The 15,993-nt window shown below is 48.9% G+C and overlaps 1 protein-coding gene across 6 annotated transcripts in view; it reads right to left on the reverse strand.

Moving 5' to 3' along the window:
* LOC119979694 overlaps positions 1–15,993 on the reverse strand; it is a 253,384-nt gene that overhangs the window by 29,293 nt on the left and 208,098 nt on the right. For all 6 annotated transcript variants that reach the window (XM_038822283.1, XM_038822274.1, XM_038822266.1 and 3 more), the window contains 2 exons: positions 13,681–13,856; positions 9,790–10,047 (listed from right to left, as the gene is read on the reverse strand). In XM_038822283.1, coding sequence (XP_038678211.1) covers positions 9,790–10,047; positions 13,681–13,856 — 434 coding nt within the window. The remainder of the gene's footprint in view (positions 1–9,789; positions 10,048–13,680; positions 13,857–15,993) is intronic.

Here is a 15,993-nt window from a genome sequence, read left to right on the forward strand (position 1 = left end):
ACCTATCCTTTTTGGACACAAAGGGCAATTTAGCACGGCCAATCCCCCCAATGGGCACATCTTTGGACTGTGGGAGGAAATGGGAGCACCCGGAGGAACCCACACAGACATCGAGAGAACGTGCAGACTCCACACAGATAGTGACCCAAGCGGGAATCCAAACCCGGGTCCCTGGCGCTGTGAAACAACAGTGCTAACCACTGTGCTACCATGTTGCCCTTGAACAGATATTGCAACTAAGAGGTTTTGGGCAAAGAGAAAGAGCTTTAACAAGAAAATGTTCTTCAAGTGAGAAGTGGGTACCTCCCACAATATTTGCAAAGATATTTCTGAAATGGTGCAAACCAATAACGAGAGAGTTTGGAGGAACTCGGTCAAGTATGAGAGCCACTCTGAGGCCCTGGGTGGCGTTGCCGAATTCCAGCCTAGCAGGTCTCTGCCTGGCGATCACTGAGGTAAAGGCCAGGGTGTCTGCCCCCTTCTGTGTCCAGAGCTCTGGATGCTCTGACACCCAAAGACCTCCACAGTTAGGCACGGCTTCATCGCGACCCCCATCAGCGTGGACATAGCCTCGAAAAAGGCTGTCCAGAACTTTCTGAGTCTGGGGCAGGACCAGAACATGTGACTGTGACTGGCCAGGCTCCGGTGACACTGCTTGCACCTTTCCTCCAATTGTGGAAAGAACCCGCTCATGCGTGTCGTAATGAGGTATGCTCTGTGCACCACATTGAGCTGCATCAGGCTTAGCTCGGCGCAAAAGGAGGTGGAATTGATCCTCTGCAGTGCCTCGATTCAGAATCCTCCCCCTATCTCCATGCCCAGCTACTCCTCCCATTTCTGTCCGGTCTCGTCCAGCGGGGTCATGACCTTTTCCATGAGTTTTACATAGATGTTGCCACGTTTGTTCTCCCCTAACCAGTCTAGCCATACCATTGTGTCCAGACATGGGTGTCCGGGTCTCTGGGGGAACGTTTTTCTCTCTTTGCGGAGAAAGCCACGCAGCTGCAGGTACCTGAGCTCTTTTCCTTTTGTGAGTTGGAGCCTCTTTGAAAGTTCCTCCAAGGTTGCCAGTCTATCGTCCAGGTACATGTACATGTACTAGGGGCTGGTTAGCTCCCTGGGCTAAATCGCTGGCTTTTAAAGCAGACCAAGCAGGCCAGCAGCATGGTTCAATTCCCATACCAGCCTCCCCGGACAGGCGCCGGAATGTGGCGACTAGGGGCTTTTCACAGTAACTTAATTGAAGCCTACTCGTGACAATAAGCCATTTTCATTTCATTTCACTCTCAGTCCCGCTTTGTCCTCTCTCCATGTCCCAAATGCGGCTTCTATCCTCGCTGAGGTGAACCGATGATTGTTGCAGATGGGGGCCTCAATAGACATCTGCCAAGCTTGAAATGGGGCATGAACTTGTACCATGTCCTTAATGTGGCCACGACCACTGGGCTCCAGGAGTGTGTGAAATGGTCTAGCTTATCCTAGGGACTCTTCCTCCCAAAGGCCTTAACTTGTAGGCCCCGGTGAAGAAGGATTTGGGGATGAAGATTTGAGTGATCCGAACACGAAGAGGAACCTGGGCAGCATGCTAATTTGGACCGTCTGCACCCTTTCCGGCAGCAAAAGAGGGAGTGAGTCCCATCTTTGCAGGTACCTCTTCACATCCTCTAGCAGGCTGGAGTGGTTCTATTTGTAGAGGCTTATCCAGAAGTGGGCCACTTGGATCCCCAAGTACCTGAATTTGGTTTGGGTCATCGTAAACGTGAGTTCTTCCAGCTCTGCTCCTACCTGTCGGAGGTTCGCCGGGAGGATTTCGCTCTTTTCCAGGTTGCATTGTAATCTGAGAAGGGGCCGAACTCCCAGGACTGGATTCATCGAGGTGGAGTGCGGTCACGGGCGAGGAAGTGAGACCCCGCTGAATTGCAGTTCCCTATGACACATGTGTCGAGACCCCTCTCTGACCCCTCACTCTCCACCACCAACACCGCACCCCTCCCCCTACCCTGGCCAGCGGTTTAATAATGCATGTTGTCTTGTGTCTTGCAGGACCTGCAGGAGACAGGGCGGGTCATCTGGCGCCCTCAGGTCCCAGCCAGAGCCAGTGCCCCCTGGTCAGCTGAGCAGTGACGAGGAAAGCAGCTCGGACACCAGTCCTCCACCCGAGACTCAGGACACCCCGGACATCGGGTCGGAGGTTGACAGTAATTTTCCATCACAGCTTTCTCCAACACCCTCCACCAGAGACACTCACCTGGGTTGGACACTTTAATGAAGAGGCTCCTGGGACACTCTCTGGTATGCACCACACAGTCGATCAGGTGCAGCAGGTGGAGGTAGGAGCAGCCGAGGTGCCGGATGATCGGAGGGCAGGCCGACCCCAAAAACTAGCTGCTGTCAGATGGGCCCCAGGCATCTGGAATATTCAGCCCCAGTCACAGTGCGGATGCAACCTGAGAGCCAGGGACTACATGAGGGAATGTCAGCACCTGCGGGCATAGGTGGAGGAGTCCAACCGCGTGCAGGAGGAGGTGCTGATCATGCATGCCACCCAGGCCAACACCGCATGGGTGGCATCCGTGGTGGAGGCATTGGGGGGACAGGTTTGGCTATGCGTCAGCGTGTCCAAGGCCTGGGGCATTCTGTGAAGGCGGTGGTCGAGGCCTAGGACAGGCTGCGCTCTCCCAAGCAGCTATGTGCCAGAGCCCACCTGGACATTGCAGCGGCGCTCCTCAGCATGGCCCAGTCATAGCAGCCATGGCTGGGAACATTGGGGGCATTAGCGTGCGTGGTGCAGACTCTGAGTGAGGTGGCCCCAGTCGCAGAAGACGATGGCTCAGTCACTGGCTAATGAGACACAGACCCAGAGGGTGTTGGCACAGTCGCCACTTGATGTGGCACAACCCTAGACGGAGATGGTCCACTCCCTGTGCTCTATAGCCATAAGCATGCAGGCCCTGGCCGAGACCAGAGCAGGCCTCCAGGACTGGTCGCGCTAAGAGGCGAGGGAGCCTCAGGGGATGGCTTCGCTTGCACCCCTGTCCCATGGAGTAGCCTGGGGGACATCGGGAACCCAGGTGGAGGAGGAGGTGATGGAGCCTGTGCCAGTGACCTGGTCAGGATCTCACAGAACCTGGTGCACAGGTGCATCCGTGCTGTCAGGGTGGTCCTATATGCCCAGGCAGATCAATACATCCATTTCGATGTGGACCGAGCCCATCAGGATGCCCGGGCAGCAGGGTTTGCCATCATCGGCGGGATGCCCTGGGTCCAGGGGGCGATTGACGGGTTGCATGACACCCTACGGGCACCTAGTGATAACAGGCCGTTCTACACAAACTGAAAGGAGTTCCACTCAGTGAACGTTCAGCTGGTCTGTGACCATCAGCTGTGCATCGTACACCTATGCGCCTGATACCCAGGCAGTGTGCACGATTCCTTCATTCTGGCACACTCGGCGATTCCTGACATGTTCGAGAGGCTCCCCCCCCACCCCCACGCCCCTCCACCCCGACTGAGGGTTGACTCTTGGGTGATAGGGGTTACCCGCTGCGGCCATGGCTCTTGACACCTATCTGGAGGCCACAGACGGACATGGAGACCCGCTACAATGACGGCCATGCAGCAACTAGGAGTATGATCAATTGGTGCTTCGGTCTCCTGAAGATGCGGTTCAGGTGCCGAGAACTTTCTGGAGATGCCCTCCAGAATGATGCTGAGAGGATCGCCCACATCGTGGCGGCCTGCTGCATCCTTCACAACATCTCACAGCAGAGGGATGATGGCTGGAGCAGGAGGCTGAGGAGGAAGGGCAGGCCTTGTCCGACAAGGAGGATGCAGGGGTGGTGGAGGATGGGCAGGACATGGGGCCTAGGCAGGCAAAGAAGGCTGCACGATGTGTGCGCCAGGGCCAATAGCACGGGAAGCTCTGATCTCTTCCAGGTTCACCGGCTAAGGAGGGGGTGGAGGGGCGGATAGGTCAGGGACATGGATACCACAGCCCAATTCCACAACACCTCACTTCCCAGCCCGCCATCCCCCCCCCCCCCCCCCCCCCGCCTGCACCCCCTCCGTGATTCATACCTGCAGCACTATGTGATGGGGGCCCTGGGTTGGCAGCAACAACGGGTCTGGTCCATGGGATGGAAGGTGATCACAACCGACTCTGCAATGAGCCCTGGTGCTCCGCATCGTATGACAACATCTGACCCATGGCCACGGTTGCATTGTCCACCTGGGTGGTCCCTGCATGCGGGCTGGCCAATCCAGCGCACGGTCGTACAGAATCTCTGGGGGTGGCGGTGGTGGGGGCGGGAGGGGGAAGGATGGGGGGGGGGGGGGGGGGGGAGTATGGGCCACCCACAGGGCCTGCACCATTTCCGCCCCTCTGACAGTGCCGCCCCCGATTCCAACAGAAAAGTGTATTCGCGGCCGATCTCGACGTAATTTCGGAGTTGGTGATCGGGGAGAGAATCCCGCCCTCTATGCTCATCCACGTGCATGAGTACGGCCTCAACCGGGACCTTGGATTCATGTCGCATTACATTCACCCCCACACCATCTGGCCTGGGCTTGCAAAAAATCCTACCAACTGTCCCTGCCTTAATACAATTCACACCTTTTCTACACTGTGGTTACTCGCTCTCTCCCAGTTGCTCCATCTGGACCTGTAAAGACTTAATTACTTGCAAAGACTTGCATACAAAGTATCATCTTGCATCATTGAATTTTTCTATGCAAGTGTTTGTGGAACCCACCTCTTAATTCACCTGAGAAAGGAGCTGTGCTCCGAAAGCTAGTGATTTGAAACAAACTTGTTGGACTTTAAGCTGGTGTTGTAAGATTTTGAATTTCAAGATGGTGGCAGTCATGGGGTTGGAAGGTTCTGCCTAAGGAGTCTTGGTGAGTTCCTGCAGTCCATCTTGTAGATGGTACATACTGCTGCTACTGTGCGTTGATGGTGGAGAGAGTGAATGTTTGTCAAAGGGGTTATAATTAAGCTGCTTGCTTTTCCTGGATGATGTCGAGCTTCTTGAGTCTTCATCCAGGCAGGCAGGGAGTATTCCATCACACTCCTGACTTGTGCCTTATATGTGTGTAGTGAATGTGATTCACACCGGATTATAACCTGTATATACATGTGTCTATATTGTAAGTGCAGTTGCACTATCTGACCTCCAGGGGGAGTAGCTCTGGGAATGCTTGAGAGTTATACGGGGCTTCTCCCTTGGCTCCGCCCAGGGCTCCTCCCCCAGGAGCTGCTGTATAAAGATCAGTGCCACAGGGTCAGCCGGCCAGTTCACCGAAAGTTCAACGGCTAACAAGCTGGCTCTGTTGTAAGTATATTAAAACCGCTATTCTAATCCTACAAGCACGTGTCCGTAGAATTGTTGGTTCCAACAATGTGGTGGACAGGCTTTGTGGAGTCAGGAGGTGAGTTACGGATTACTAGCCTCTGACCTGCCCTTGTAGTTACAGTATTTATATGGTTACACTAGTTTAGCTTTGAGTCAATGGTAACACCCAGGCTGTGGATAGGGATGGCACGGTGGCACAATGGTTAGCACTGCTGCCTCACAGCACCAGGGACCAGGTTAAATCCCAACCGTGGGTTACTTTCTGGAGTTTGTACATTCTCCCCTTGTCTGCGTGGGTTTCCTCTGGCTGTTTTGATTTCCTCCCACAATCCAAAGATGTGCAGGTAAGTGGTTGGCCATGCTAAATTGCCCCTCAGTGTCCAATGATGTACAAGTTTGGTTATGGGGTTACGGGGATAGGGGAGAGTGGGCATGGGTAGAGTGCTCATTTGAATGGACAGTGCAGTCTCAATGGGCCGAATGGTCTCCTTCTGCACTGGACGTGTTCTATGGTTGGTAGGGGTTCAGTGATGGTAATGCCATTGAATGTCAAGGTAAGATGATTTGATTCCATCTTATTGGAGATGGTCATTGCCCGGCATTTGTGTGGCATGAACCCTTCACTAGTACCACCTCTTCCGTGTAAATTCTCAAGATTATAGGTAAAGGTAGAGATAAAGGTATAGGCGCTGGTTTAGCTCACTCAGCTAAATCGCTGGCTTTTAAAGCAGACCAAGCAGGCCAGCAGCACGGTTCAATTCCAGCCAGCCTCCCAGAACAGGCGCCGGAATGTGGCGACTAGGGGCTTTTCACAGTAACTTCATTGAAGCCTACTCGTGACAATAAGCGATTTTCATTTTCATTTCATTTCAGATGACCATCGGCTGCTTTCCTCTTTGAAGGGGAGAGCTGACTGGTGATGATATAACCTGAGGGTTACCACACCTCAGGCGAGGGGCAAGGTTGAGAAGGCGGGGTCTTCATGAATAACCTCAGCCCGTACGGGAATTGAACCTGGGCAGCTGCATCACAAACCAGCTGTCTAGCCAACTAAACTTTCTTGATATGTTCTTGAGCTTCTGCTGATATAAATTTTCAGAGATGAGAAATACACTGGCTCCTCCTCCTACTTCCATTTCAATTTTGTTCGAATTCAGTTTTGGATGGACACAAAATCTCTGTATCGCCGAGGATTGATAAAACATCGTGCCTTCCCTGGAATTTTCACTGACGTCAGTCATACTGCAGACGCTTTTTGTGAATTTGGGTGCAGTCTTATTTTTGCCCATCTTCGAGGTTTGAGGATTTTATCTAGCCCAGCCTGCCTTTGTTATGTGACCTTTCTTGGCCCAATTTAGAACAATTTTTTTCTCAACACCAAGAATCCAGTGGAGAATGCCCCAGCTGGGCACACCTATGGCATCCTTGCATGTTGAGAGTTTTTCTTTTCTCAGTGTTCAGCTTGTTTCTCTTGGTGACAGTTCCAATTTGGGAAGCTTCTTTAGCTGCCAATTTCATAAATACTGCTATTCAGAAGATTTGAGCATTAGAGAGTTTTCTGTCAGCAGTTGTCTCTGGATTGTCTCATTTATCAATCTGTACATAAGTCTGTCTTGCAGCATGTCCTCAAGGGTCTATCCAAATTCATAATTCTTTGCTAGTTTCCATAACACTGCTACAAATTGTGGAATATTTTCACCCGCTTATTGACTATCTTGATGAAATCTGAATCTCTCTGCTATGATTAATGGTTTGGGCAAGAATTGTTCTTCAAGCAGGGTAGCATGGTGGTTAGCATAAATGCTTCACAGCTCCAGGGTCCCAGGTTCGATTCCCGGCTGGGTCACTGTCTGTGTGGAGTCTGCATGTCCTCCCCCTGTGTGCGTGGGTTTCCTCCGGGTGCTCCGGTTTCCTCCCACAGTCCAAAGATGTGCGGGTTAGGTGGATTGGCCATGCTAAATTGCCCGTAGTGTCCTAATAAAAGTAAGGTTAAGAGGGGTGGGGGGTTGTTGGGTTATGGGTATAGGGTGGATACGTGGGTTTGAGTAGGGTGATCATGGCTCGGCACAACATTGAGGGCCGAAGGGCCTGTTCTGTGCTGTACTTGTCTATGTTCTATGTTCTAAGGGTTTTAGTCAATTCCTCGTAGATTATTGTACCAAGCATGGCAAGACTTTGTAATTGGGTGAAAGTTTTCCGTCCTATTACAGTCAACTTTAATTTCACCCAGTATCCTATTTGCAGCAAGGTAATATTGGAATCTCTCTTCATAGGAATTCCACAATTATAAGGTAGCACAGTGGAGCAGTGGTTAGCACTGCTGCCTCACAGCACAAAGGACCCGGGTTCGATCCCGGTCCCAGATCATTGTCAGTGTGCAGTTTGCACATTCTCCCCGTGTCTGCGTGGGTCTCACCCGCACAACCCAAAGATGTGCAGGTAGGTGGATTGGCCACGCTAAATTGCCCCTTAATTGGAAAAAAGAAATGGGCACTTTAAATTTCATGATTCTGTATTTGCATCAAATTATTCCATGGCCTCACCATTGCCAGCATCACAGTTATCTGTTCTTAAGTTATATTACTTACTTTATATTTCACCCCCTATATTTCTTGTTTTTTCAATTTAACTTGTATTATTTACTTGCTGTTTCTTTAAAAAAATTATTTCAGGGTTGTACTGTGGCTTCAAGAATTTTTTGTTTTCAAACGTCACTCTGCTTTAAAATCAGAATATTTCAGCTGTAATTTCCCTTAATCTTGGTTACTGTAACGTTACTTCCTAAAAGCAGGTCATTGTGGAATCTCTGAGTGTGAGGATCCAATGCTGCAGTCCGCCACATGTAAATGTACACAGCTGGAAAACTCCCCAGCTCGATAATAACTCATCTTATCTCCCGGCTTTCTCTTTCCCACTAGGTATTTTTGGGGGGGTTCCTGATCTCACCGATTATGCAAATCGACCGGCACAACAGTTGACCCTCTGGCTGGAAATACTTTCTCTTTTCCCACCTCTGACTCTCTGAGTGCTCCTGGGTCACGGTCACACAGAAAGAAATTTAACAATGGCCCTGAGTGCTTTCTATCACTTCTAAAATTAATATGCACTCTTCGCAAAGCTTAAACCCCATGCCCGAGGCCAAGTTTAACTGCATATTTATGGTTGGCAGAGTGGTCTCCCTGGAATAGATCCTTGACTCGAGATCCAAGTCTGAGTTGTTTCCTCTGACTATTTACGTCCTTGTCGCCAGCTTTGTCTTTTGCTGTCATGTTTTAAGGGGTTTTGCTTTACTTCGCCAGGTTTTCACATCGTAGATCACTGAACCAGTTGTCAGAGTTTATTTCCAGAGGTGTTTACTTATAAAGTCTAAGATGGAGGAGAGTGAAAATCTCCCAAGTGCTTCTGATGATGTCACCACGTAATGATGTGATACACTATAATGGGGGCATTGATTACAACGCATAACAAATTCAAAACTGGTTTGATGTGAGAAATTTAGCAGTGCAGTACATTCATTGTGCCATGATCTATTTAGGATAAAACTTACTTATTGGAATCACCTCAACAATGAGTTCAACTCTGAGTCAGCAAGACATGAATTAATCAGGAATTAATCCAGATTCTTTTTATTATTGAATTCAAATTGCACCATCTGCTCTGGTGCAGTTCAAACACTGGTCCCCTGAGCATTATGTGGAGTGAATCAAGCCCGTCGCAGACTGGTGCCGATGATGCCTGGAGGCTGGGATGATCACCCAGTTGTCATTCTGGTTGCCTTGTCTTTTGAACTGCGGTTCTGAGCTCCCCCATCACTGAGCTTGGAGATGTTTGTGGAGCTTCATCTTCTGGTTTGCTGCTTAATTGTCCACCACAATTCATGACTGGACATGGCAAGACTGCAGAGCTTTGATCTGATCTGCTGCTTGTGAGATTGCTTAACTCTGCCTATCACATGCTGCTTCCATGGTTTAGTTTCACCTGGTGGGCACCTCACTTTTAGATATTCCTGGTGCTGCACCTGGCACCCTCTGCAATCCTTATTGAACCAGGGTGATCACTTCATTTGATGGCAATAGTAGAAGGTTGTGTCGAGCCATGAGATTATAAACTGTGGTTGAGGAAAATTCTTCTGCTGCTGAGGGCCGACAGTGTCTCGTGGATGCCCAGTTCTGATCTGCGAGAGACTGTTAGGATGGCGTTGTTAATAACGGAGAATATCCTGTGTGAAGGCAGAACTTCATCTCCAACGCACTCTTGGTGACAGACATTGAAGTTCCACAAATCTGAGAAACGTGATTCTATTCTGTAACTAGTGAACAGATGGCTGATGATGAAGGTACTGCAATGAATTATATACAATAACATGAACTATATGAGCAGTGATGGTGTGGGTGCAGAATTGGCTGTGAAACACAATGCAGAGAGAAATGGCACTCACTTCTCGATCTCAGACCACATCACTCCCTTCTCATTCCTGAGGGCTGACAGCTCCACAGTAGCCGCTATGAACTCTGATTGAAGGGTTGTCAGCTCCGTCAGAGCATTTTCCAAAGAGCAGGCCTCTTCCATTGACTTGATGCACACCTTTTCCCCACTCCGCAAGACCAGAATTCGGGCAATGCTCACTTCACCAAGTGCCTGTTCTAACTCTTCGATAGAGCAATCCAGCATACTTATGCCATTGACCTCAATCAACCTGGAAACAAAGCAGTATGATTACAATAATTTCAATTCGTTAAAATATTGAGGACATTGTGAACTAGCCAACAAAATCAATCTAGTATTAAAATTCCTGTGCGAGCAAAGATTTTTTATTCAATGTCTCCTTCTCAGAATGTTTGGTTAACATTTAACTTTGAAAACATAAGTGCGAATATTTAGAACTGAAAGTAAGTGGGCAGCACTATGGTGCAATGGTTAGCATTGCTGCCTCACGGCGCTGAGGACCCGGGTTCGATCCTGGCTTTGGGGGTCACTGTCTGTGTGGAGTTTGCCTGTCTCTGCATGGGTCTCACCCACACATCCAAACGATGTTCAGACTTGGTGGATTGGCCATTCTAAGTTCCCCCTTAACTGAAAAAAAAAAGTAAGAAGTCTTACAACACCAGGTTAAAGTCCAATAGGTTTGTTTCAAACACTAGCTATCGGAATTCACCTGAGGAAGGAGCAGTGCTCCGAAAGCTAGTGATTTGAAACAAACCTGTTGGACTTTAACCTGGTGTTGTAAGACTTCTTACTGTGCTCACCCCAGTCCAACGCCGGCAACTCCACATCATAAAAAAAAAGAATTTAGCACTTTCAAAATTTTAAAATAAAAATTGAAAGCAAGGAAATTGTGCTTAACATTTATAAAATATTAGTTACGATTTAACTGGAGTATTAGATCCATTTCTGACACCGGGGGCAGGATTCTCCGAACACCCACCGGGCCGGAGAATCGCTGGGGGCAGCGTGAAACCCGCCCCCGCCGGCTGCTGAATTCTCCGGCGCCGGGGTTTTGGCGGGGGCGGGAATCGTGGCGTGCGAATTGGTGGCTGCTGGCTGCAGCCCCCTCGGCGATTCTCCGGCCCGCAATGGGCTGAGTGGCCACCTGTTTTCGGCGGGTCCCACTGGCGTAAATCACAACAGGTTCTTACTGGCGGGACCTGGCTTTACAGGCGGCCTGCAGAGTCCTTGGGGGGGGCGCGGGGGGATCTGGTCCCGGGGGGGGGGGGGGGGGGGGGGGGGTGCCGCCACGGTGGCCTGGCCCGCGATCGGGGCCCACCAATCCGCGGGCGGGCCTATGCCGTGGGGGGCACTCTTTCCCTCCGCACCGGCCGCTGTCAACCTCCACCATGACCAGTGCAGAGAAGAATCCCTGCGAGTCAAGATGGTGAGTGACTCTAGGTTGTGGTCTTCCCTATGTATCTGTTGCCCTTGTCCGTCTTGATCGTAATGGTTGTGGGTTTGGAAGGTGTTGCCTAAGGAGCCTTGGTCAGTACCTGCAGTACATCTTGTAGATGGGACACACGGTTGATGCTGTGCATCGTTGGTGGAGGGAGTGAATGGTTGTGGAAGGGGTGCCAATTAAGTGGGCTGCTTTGTCCTGGATAGTGTCAAGCTGCTTTTTTTTTATTTTGAAAATTTAGAGTACCCAATTCATTTTTTTGCCAATTAAGGGGAAATTTAGCGTGGCCAATCCACCTACCCTGCACATCTTTGGGTTGTGGGGATGAAACCCATGCAAACACGGGGAGAATGTGCAAACTCCACACAGACAGTGACCCAGAGCCTGGATCGAACCTGGGACCTCGGCGCCATGAGGCAGCAATGCTAACCCACTGGGCCACCGTGCTGCCTCTGGTGTCTAGCTTCTTTAGTGTTGTTGGAGCTGCACTCATCCAGGCACGCGGGGAGTATCATAGAATTCCTACAGTGCAGGCGGCGGCCATTTGGCCCATCAAGTCTGCACCGACCCTCCGAAATAGCACCCCACACGAGCCCACTCCACTATCCCAACTCTGTAATCCCTTAATCCCACCTAACCATTGGACTCTAAGGGGCAATTGATCCTGGCCAATCCACCAAACCTGCATATCTTTGGACTGTGGGAAGAAACTGGAGCACCGGTGGAAACTCATGCAGCCACGGGGAGAATGTGCAAACTTCACACAGACAGTCACCCGCTATTCAACGGCCTCGTTACGCTTGAGCGAGAGCGCAAAGAGGCCGGAGAATAACAATAACAATCTTTATTATTGTCACAAGTAGGCTTCCATTAACACTGCAATGAAGTTACTGTGAAAATCCCCCAGTCGCCACATTCCGGCGCCTGTTCAGGTACACAGAGGGAGAGTTCAGAATGTCCAATTCACCTAATAACACGTCTTTTGGGGCTTGTGGGAGGAAACCGGAGCTCCCGGAGGAAACCTATGGAGACACGGGGAGAACATGCAGACTCCGCACAGACAGTGGCCCAAGTCGGGATTCGAACCCGGGTCCCTGGCGCTGTGAAGCAACAGTGAAGCACTGTGCTACCAGAATCACACCCTTTAAAAGGTAATGCTCCAGGAGACTTGTTCCCTTACAAGAAAATTAGCATGCAGGTATAGCAAACAATGAAAACAGAAAATGTTGGGTAAACTCAATGGGTGAGGTTTTCCGTCGGCGGGGTCCTCTGCTTTGCCGACAGTGCACTAACGCTTGCAGATTTCCCAAAAGCGTGGGGGTGCCCACAATGGGAAACCCCATTGGCCAACTGCCTGGATGGAGCATCCCTCTGTCGGCATAGGCGCGAGACGTAGAATTCCAGCCAATAGGTCTGGCAGCATCTATGGAGAAAGAAACATAGGCTGCGATTCAACCGATTGAAACGTAAGTGCTATTGCCAGCTGGAAAACCGGTGTATGGTGGGATTCAATGGCACGCTGAAACTTATTTGGAGAAGGGCAGGTTTTGTGCTGGCCTTGAGCGGGGCAAGGCCTAAACTCGCTGACAGATCCTACTCCTCAGATATCAGGATGACCTTTATAAAGGTGCCCCATCTCAGAATAACACTGCAGCCCCCCATTCATGGCACCACCATGTCAACCACTGGATAGTTTGTACTCATTCCTGAGGCAACCCTTGTCCTTGCCCTCTACCCCAATGACCACCCATAACCCCCACTGACTGCTGAGGCCTCTGGCTGCACGGCTGAAGGCTATCGCTAATAGAGAATTGGCAATCGTGGTTAACTGAGCAGTTCATACATGCCAAATGGATTTGTGTGGGTGGGCGGGCCCTGTATAGCATGTGGGGGTCATTGCCTTGCATGCCAATCACACCCTGATGCCTGGTCACTGTGCTTGAACACTGCGGGAGGCGAACACCACGCACACACGCAACATCCAAACACCGAGGGGATGGTACACAGCTCCGGGGACATGCCTACGGCCGGAGGGTGGGTGATTACCACCGGGAGAGGGGGATGCCTGGAGAGATGGGCAAAGGGTCCGGGGGTCAGCCCGCATTGCGGAAGGAGTTTAGTGGCATCATAATGGTTGTGTTTAATGTGTTGTAAAAATCCCACTCCCCATGGTGCCTCCAAGAGAAAGAGCTGTGGAGTTAAATGTGATAGGGCTAGATAGATAAAATGTATTAGGGCTAGATTAAGATGTAGGGTTAGAATGTACATCAGGGATAGACGTAGGAATATAGACTGATGAGAGGTAGAGGGAGGTCCTCAGAGGAAATACTACCACTGAATGAAGCAGGATTAGATAAATAGCCACACACTGGTGTAGAGGCAGATAGAGGATGAATCAGCTGACCTTTATGCTGAATCTTCCTGGATTATTATTGTACTTACAGGTCCCCCGTTGTGAGTGTTGGTATTGCAGATGATGTCACCATCGGAACACCGGTTGAGTCAATGTTCACAGTGAAGCCCCACTCTCTGAAATCCATGTCAATATGTACCTGTAGCAACTGGCCTGATGAGGGAACAACTGATGATAGAGCCTTCTTTCCATTTTGTAGCATGTTCTGTTGATTAAAACTGAAATTAGAACCCAGTGCATTTTCTGCCCAAGACTGATAGCAGATCTTTGAGTGATAAATCAATTGGCCAACATCAGTGGTTCGATTCTGCAGGGCTTCTTATTTTGAGATATGCTGACAGTGATCAGGAGAAAAAAAGAAGACAAGAGTTGGGTGGAAAACTTCACTGACAGAACTTGCATTTATATAGAACCTTTCCAGGCTCCATTTGTTGAGAGAAACAAAAAAGTGGATGATCACACTACTGGAGGTATTCTATAGGCCTTCAAATAGCAGCAGGGAAGATAGCTCAGGGTGCAACTCTGCCGGGAAATCACTGAGATATGGAAGAACTATACTCTGGTGATATTAGGGACTTCAGTTACCCAAATATCAATTGGGATAATGTTAGAGTCAAGGCTAAGGAGGGGGATACATTTCTGAAATATGTTCAGGAGAATTTCCTTGACAAGTATGTTCTCAATAGAATTATAAAGTAAGCATGGGTTGGATTTGGTGTTGGAGAATGGGGTACACCAAATGGACCAATTAAATATGGAAGAACGCTTCATAAGTTTAGATTCGTATTGGAGAAGAGCAAGAAATAATCTGAAGTAGAACTTCTAAATTGGAAGAAGGTTAACTTAAATGGGATGAGTGGGGATCTAACCAAGGTCAAATCAAACCAAAGTGTTGTTGAGCAATGGATGATCTTTAAGGAAGAAATGTTTCAGGGGTAGACTAGGTACATTCCAATAAGGGTTAAAGGTAGCAGAGCCATTGCTCAGGTTCCTTGACTAACAAAGGAGATGGAGAATATGATAAAATAAAAATGTGTATGAGTACGACAGATGAATACTCCATGTGAGAATCAGGCCAGCTACAGCAAGCTGAGAATGTTGCTGAAGATGAAATTAAGACTGGAAAAAAAGATACTAGTTTAACTATATAACTACATCAGAAGACCTTTTAACAAAACATAAACTTCATTACATATTTAAAGAAAATTAAAGAAAACAACATCATTAACTTAACAAGATGGTTTATAATGATGTGTGTTATGCACTCAGGTTTACTTCTTATTCCTAAAGAATTCTCTTATAAGACACATAAATCTTAAGAAGTCATTTACTTCAATAGGGACTACCCATAAGTTTACCACAGTCCGCTGGAGATTTCTCCTCAGCTCCAGCTATTCTCAGAAGTAAAACTTTAATTTAACATCCTTGGCTGTGGATGCCTCAGGACCTTGTTCTGGTTACTTGTCAATACTTCAAGAGAATCTACATATTGCTTTCTTTCTGTAAGGACAAGTGTAGATTCTCTCATGAGTTTCAGACTGAACAATCTTCCAGCTTCTGCTCCCTCACGAAACACAAACTGAGCTTGAGCCTCACTCGCGTTCCACAAGGTCAATGATGATTTTAGTTCTATACTCAGCTTACATGGCAGGTCCATCTAACTACCATTTACTTTGGCTATCTTCACTCAGTATGCTGCAAACCCCACAAGGCCCAAACTGCAATGAGCTCGCTTCGTAAACACCCTGAAACTGAAACAGGAGATCCTTCTTAAATTCCACCCATATCCATGACAACATAACATACTGGGCTGTACTCATATTGACCTTCACATAATTATCCCTCATTTACAATTTCTTCTTTGATATGATGGGTTTTACAACCTTTCAGGATTTACCGAATACTTCAAAACCAATTCAGCTGTAAAACAAAACATCTTTCTGGACTGCCATTACTGCAAGACTTGCAGACATTGTTGAGTGTTTAGTGGTGGTGGAGGTGGCACGCCAATGTTCACTGGCGGGATCTTCTGGTCCTGCCGCTGTCAACAGATTTCCCCATTGTTCGCACCCTCTTCCGCTGGGGAACCCTTGGGGGTGGGTGCCGCCATCGGCAGGGCCAGGTGAGTCTGCCAGCGGGAACAGCCAGATAATTGTGGCACATATCTCTAGCTCCACACTTAAGTAATCCCACCTGCTGTTTTACAGTTTCATCTCCTTTCTATTCTGACTTTATTGCATAAATATGGCTCACTTTTTGAAGTATAATTTCTTGAGGTAGTTTCATAGTTTCTAAACTCCAGAACTAAGAATTACCTCTAAAATATTAAAATGAACATGAGT

The sequence above is a fragment of the Scyliorhinus canicula genome, chromosome 2 (genome assembly GCF_902713615.1).
Source record: "Scyliorhinus canicula chromosome 2, sScyCan1.1, whole genome shotgun sequence".
NCBI lineage: Eukaryota > Metazoa > Chordata > Chondrichthyes > Carcharhiniformes > Scyliorhinidae > Scyliorhinus > Scyliorhinus canicula.